Source organism: Aptenodytes forsteri, unplaced genomic scaffold, assembly GCF_000699145.1.
Source record: "Aptenodytes forsteri isolate BGI_AS27 unplaced genomic scaffold, ASM69914v1 Scaffold65, whole genome shotgun sequence".
NCBI classification, from domain to species: Eukaryota; Metazoa; Chordata; class Aves; order Sphenisciformes; family Spheniscidae; genus Aptenodytes; species Aptenodytes forsteri.
Genome location: NW_008795127.1, coordinates 2,169,966 through 2,176,024, shown reverse-complemented (window position 1 = coordinate 2,176,024; position 6,059 = coordinate 2,169,966). Strand labels below are relative to the sequence as shown.

The window sequence follows — 6,059 nt, the reverse complement described above, 5'->3', positions numbered from 1 at the left end:
GCGCGCGGGCGGCGTCGCCGCAAACTGTGATGTCATTGTCACAGAAGGGGGCAGCACGCCTCGCTGCGTCAGTGCGGTTGGAGGAGCAGGGCGCTGGGCCGCCCCCCCCTTCTGGTCTTCAGGGAGGCCCGGGAAGGTGCGGCCAAAGCAGCCTCCTGCGGAGGACCCGGCATCGGTGGGAGGAAAAACAGCAGGGAGGAGAGCCGGTGCTGGAACGAAGGACTCTCCCGCCTCCTCCGGGGCCGGCCCCCGACAGCTGACCGACGTGGCGGCGACAGAAGTCCCTCGGGGTACGTGTTTTGCCACGGCTGCTTCACCTCTTTCAAAGAGACACTCGCTCTTGGCGGGAGGCTAGGCTGCTTCCTCGGAGACCTTCCAGACACTAACTCTCCTGTAGGTGACCCTGTCCCGTGCCAGGAACTGCAGCAGGGCTCAGACAATCCAGAGCGGGAGAAATAAGCGATTATGTCCTTCCTCAGGCTGAATAGCAAGGCTGGATTCTCTCAGTCTTCCCTTGTTAGATCTGAAATCGCTCTTCCTGTGAACTTCAAGCTCTGCTAATTGTAGAAGTGTCATTTTTATTTGCAGATAATCATGCAGCAGGAGCAGAAGACCCAACTGAGCCGCAAACAACACTGGAAGTAAGCCGATTTGATTCTGACTGCAGACGGGAGCAGGATGACTGGGCACAAAGAGCCTTAGCTAGCGGGATTTCCGTATGGTGTATTTATTTCAGCATATGGATGTGCCTAGTGCCAAAACACCGCTGACAAACTGGCCTGCACCAGACTTCACCAGAGCAGCAAGAGCAGCTACGGCTGCCTGTAACCAGGCTAGCTACTGGTTACAGGTGCCTTATTTCAGGAGCTGCTCGGGTGAAGCGTTAATTCTCGGTATTCACAGACTTCTCTAATTTAAAGCTAGTCTCTTTCACATTGCTCAACAAATGCGAAGTGGTTAATATGAATATAAATACAGTGATCGCTTGATTGTTTCAATATACCTCTAACCGCATGCAGGGCTAGGACCATACAATAGGAGCCGTCACTCTTTACTGATGTTTTTCAGTAAGAAATCAGACTTGCAAATCAAACTGCGATTTCCACTTGAATAAGGACTAGCAAAGTATGTTTGGGTTTTGGTTTTAATATCAGTATAGTTGCGTAACTCAGGTATATGATGTACAGTACTTCTCTGCCTGCCTCTTTTCTTCCTCTTTCATGTTTTGGGGAATTTTCTTCCAAAGCAGAACACATGGAAAGCTAGACAAATTTTGCTCTATGCACGTGCTCATTCCTTTAGCTGAGATTTTCACTGAGCTTCTGAATTCCCATGACCTAAGAATGATTCATTCAGAGAAAAAGCCTTTGATCTATGTAAAGAATTCGCACTATTTATTTTAAAGCACTTCTAAGTCATTAGAGCTTAGCCAATATTACTTCTGTTAATGCAGAATACTAGGGTTTCCCTTTACTAATACCAGAGACAGTCCAACTTTCTTATGTTGTCCAACCAGTACACCACAGTCTAAACCAGAAAGATGATTTTTGGAACTGGAGTATGAATTCTAACAGAAGCATATTTGGTCTCATTGCAAAGACTAAAATCCAAAGTAATGCCAGATGTGACAGTGCTTTATGTAGCGTGAGCAACTGTCTGTGAAGAACTATGCCGAAATCCTTCCAATACTGCAAGTAAGTTTCTAAATGGCCATCGAATGGTGAAAGAAGCGTTTGATGAACTCCCGTTGACTCAGGCTGGGCGAAAACAATTTTGGGACTGGAAAAGAAACGTAATTTCAACTGAGAAAATAGCCTAACTCATCACAATATTTAAAACAAAAAAGCAACAAAAAAACCCCTACCTACCAATTTTCTGATATTTATTTTATATGTTTTAGATTCTTCAGCAACAGCTGGAATTATTTCAGACATTTCAGCAACAGAATCTGGAGAGTATTAACACGGTAAAAGTAGAACACAAATGCTCTTAAAATACAAAAGCCTCCTGCTGCATTGTTAGATACTGTCATAGGTGTTTTAAGTAAGATCTAGTCTTAGACTATTGTGTACACTAAGTATACATTTAATCATCTGTCCATCTTAAAATAGCTGATAAGATAATCTCACTTCTAGGTTCTTGCTATTTCTTAGTCACAGTATTATTTGCGGGCTTATAAAAATGATTTAAAAACCTCAGAAAAACAGAGGAAAAACAAAAGTGAGTTAGGAAAAAAAAAGGGAAGGACTAGATCCTTCTCTCATTTATATCACTGTAAACTCAAGGAAGCTCTGTCGTTTTCAAAGAAGTTCATTCCACATTATGTCACTGTCAGCAGAAGCTGTTCTATTGTTGCAAACCGCCGTGTTTCACAAAATGCTCAGCCACCTTTTCAGGAGCAGTTTTCTGCCATCGTTTTATCTGGTTCTTTATATAAAAGCTAAATATCTGATGCTGGAAGGACATTTAGCTTTACACTTTGTTTGTTATAAACAATTCCATATTCCTACATGCCACTTCCATCTGGTCTGTCCTTCCTAAGAGACAACTTCTTGAGTAATAGGATATTTCTGGAAAATGAAATATTTCTACATATAAGTTTTCTGTAAACAATCTCAATCTTTTTCAGGTACAGTCTAAAATCCGTGAGATACTAAATAAAAATATATTTGAAAGGAAAACTCCACTATGTAGTTCAGACAAGACTCTGATGACTTGCACGCCAAGTGATGGATCTATGGTATGTTTAACAATTTTTACCTACAAACAAGTTATTCTTTAGCTGGACCTTGGGTTTTGAGAGTGACATGGTTTTTGGAAAATAACCCAAGGGGTATTCTGGATTTTTAAAAAAATAACAGTGTCTTCTCCCTCAGATTTTTCTGGGTAGCAGACCTTTAGCCATAACTACATATACTATTCCCTCCCACCCATTGTGATTAAAATTCAGTTTCTCTTCTGCACAGGTAAAACTGTAACCTGATCTTCCCCAAATCAGTTTGGATTATCTTCAGTGGGCATGGAATGCAATGCAAAGCATATAGGAAGGCGGGGCAGAGAGTCAAGGAGAGAAGAGACAGAAATGAGGAGAGGGAAGAAATTTTGTCCCTCTCCTATGAAACGCTGCATAAACCCTCCTTTTTCTGTCTATATTTAGTGTGAACTCCAGTTTGCCCTTATTTCATAGGGACTGGTATGACAAAAACAATCAAAGACAAACTGTAGTCTCCTTAAGTCATCTCTCCTCTGCTGGAAATATACTTAATCAATTTAAGACACTTGGTATTTTGTGCCTGCTCCAAAGCCCAGTACTGAGTGAAATGGGGCCTGCGATAATTGTTTACATTCTTTTAATGGGTAAATGGCACTGGCAGAGATAAACTGTACAAGTCTTGATTGATAAGTGGCTTTGGTAACAATTTAGTTGTCTTATGCTTCCAGTACTGCAATGTTTCACAATTTTTACAGTGTGACAATTTTTTGTACATTTGTTTTTAATTTTGTGGGGTAGCTTATGGAAAATCCTGAATCGCTGCCTTCTAAGAGAAGAGTTCATCATGATCAACAATCCTGTTCAGATGAGCATGTGGAAGCAAATGCCAATACTGGAAATGTTGTCAGTGATATAAATATTCCACAAGGGATTTCGCTTAAAACTATAGCAACTGAAAAGGTTGAAAATGCAGACGATCTGTTTGGAAACAACAGGATACTCGCAATAAAAGATGAACATAAACGTGGACGTTTGCTATCTGGCACTGATTCGGAGACAGAAAGGTTGAAGGCTGCCCATGAGAAGGTCATTTTGTGTGAATGTAAACATCATATACCTTTTCCCAAATTTGGGAAAGAATTTCATAAAATAGACAATACTAACTATCCTACCACGTTGCTGAAACAAGCATTTCAGAAGTCAGTCCATAATGATTTGGATACAGAAAAATCTGGGGGTTTATACAGAGAAAAATTAAATAACTTCAAAGAAAGTGCAGAAATTGTGACCTCTCTAGATGAATCACATCTGGGTTTAGTTCCAGTTAAAGAAAATGGCCTGTATTTTGATCTAGAATTTTATAAAGACTCCAGATGTGCCAATGTATGGTGTGGTTCTCCTACAACAGCCTACAGTGAAAAAGCAGAATCTCAAAGCAAAAATGTACACAAAGAATTTAGAATCAATTACAGTGAAGGTGACAGATTCCAGGTTAATTCTTTTTCCGAGATGGTGAAAGATAGGCTACTAATGCTTGATAACAAAAGGCAACCAAAAAAAGAAAAAGAAAAACAACAGACTCCTTTAAATCAAACGTTACCGAGGCCAGGAAATCAGAAGTTCAGCGAAATCAAAGTAGCCTCTGAATATGATGGCAAAATTGAAGCATTGCAAAAGTCCCTGAAAAATTCTGAGCATTTGCAAAAAACAGTACGTGATCTTCTGAATGAAAATGTAGCTCTCAGGAACAAAGTGGAACCTCTTACTGTTGCCATACAGTCTTCAAAAGAAAAAATATCAAAATGTAATATGCAAATTAAGGATTTAGCTGAAGAAAAGAAAAGTATGCAAATCCAGTTGGTTAAATCACAAGAAGATAACAAGGAATGTATTAAGGAAGCAAAGAACTTCTTAAGGAAATGTAAAGAACTCCAAAACCAGAAAAACATCCTTGACAAAGAGAGGAATCGACTCCATAATGGAAACCAACATTCAATACAGACACAACATGATTTTCAAATTAGGAACCAGAAAGTAGAAGAAAAGATGACTGCTGTTACCTGTGAAGGAGAGAGGCTCGGTACAATGCTAAAGCTCTTGCAAAAGGAATGCTTCGAGTTACAAGAAACAAATAAAAAACTTAGGACAGAAATATCCCAGCTTACAAAAGAAAATAGTTCCCTAGAGCAAGATCTTGAAAGAAATCAGAGTGAAATGCAACAAATAAAAGAAAAAGGAACCGCAACGAAATCTGAACTGGAAACTCATCTTCAGTTAATGCAAACACTGGAAGCCAAAAAACTTAACCTTGAAATGACCCTGCAGGAATGTTTTGATACTAACCAGATGCTGCAGAAGGACTTCGAGAAACTCCAATCAGATAAAGCTTATACAGAAAAGAAACTCATGGCTGAACTCAGAAATGCAAAAGCAGATATCTATCTTTTAAAGTCTAACTTGACCAGTGCAAACAGAGAATGCAAGAGGTTTTCAACAGCAGTAACAAATGTCACAGGGGAAAATCAGTTCCTTAAGAAAGAACTGCGGGAGTATAGACAAGACACTTCCAAATATGAAAGTGACATTAGAAAATTGACCGAAAAACGCTTACTATTAGAAAATCTCCTGTGGACTACTGAAAATGAGAGAGATGTATTACAGTTTGAATTCCGCCATTTGCATAAGGGTTATATTTATCTCTGATGCCAAGCTACAGCTGTAGTCTGTGGGCAAAGGAAACCTGGTTACCAGGTACCATGGTACTCGTACCACGCAATATAACTGTTACTCTGAATATTCCACTAGAATGTGTACAGAAATTTCTGTTCTAAGTATAAAGCCTTGGAATACGATTCACAAGGTATGAGCTTTATTCTGCAATATCTTATTAGCTGATTTTCTTTTCCAGGCAATTCCTAATAATCTACAACAGTCCATTGCTTCAAATAAATCGTAATAAACCGTTTTCTTTTGTAAAACATTTACAATTCTGATGTCCAGTCATTTCCATGTTTTTGTTAAGTTCTAAAAAGAACTGCCTGGTTTTTTGATACATGGCTGAATTTCACAGATTCACAAAAGCAGATCCTTACACAATGTAAGCAGTGTAAAGAAATTTAATGAAACTTGTGACAGTTTACAGGAGATAGAACTCTGTCCCCAGGACTTCAGAGTCAGAGGGGAATCTTAACGACCTTTTAGCTGAACAGCTTGGTACATGCCACAACATTTCACTGGTTATTTCTGCAAGAAGTCCTAAATTAAGTTTAATCTATGTTTGCGTACGTTTTAGATGACATCTAATTCTGGTCTATGTTTAATCAACACAAGGTACCCTTTATCTCTT

At 39.4% G+C, this 6,059-nt stretch overlaps 1 protein-coding gene across 3 annotated transcripts; it reads left to right on the top strand.

Moving 5' to 3' along the window:
* Window positions 1-284: 284 nt before the first annotated feature.
* CCDC110 (coiled-coil domain containing 110) lies at window positions 285-5,684 on the top strand. 3 transcript variants are annotated; one of them, XM_019471563.1, is made up of 4 exons: window positions 285-641; window positions 1,901-1,966; window positions 2,630-2,740; window positions 3,512-5,684. In XM_019471563.1, the coding sequence occupies exons 3-4, from the start codon at window positions 2,711-2,713 to the stop codon at window positions 5,414-5,416; spliced, it is 1,935 nt and encodes a 644-aa protein (XP_019327108.1). In that variant the 5' UTR covers window positions 285-641; window positions 1,901-1,966; window positions 2,630-2,710; the 3' UTR covers window positions 5,417-5,684. The 3 variants fall into 3 exon arrangements, with proteins under 3 accessions (XP_019327108.1, XP_019327107.1, XP_019327109.1); XM_019471562.1 differs by having other exon boundaries at window positions 285-1,966; XM_019471564.1 differs by lacking the exons at window positions 285-641; window positions 1,901-1,966 and having other exon boundaries at window positions 2,709-2,740; window positions 2,967-5,684.
* The last annotated feature ends 375 nt before the right edge of the window (window positions 5,685-6,059 follow it).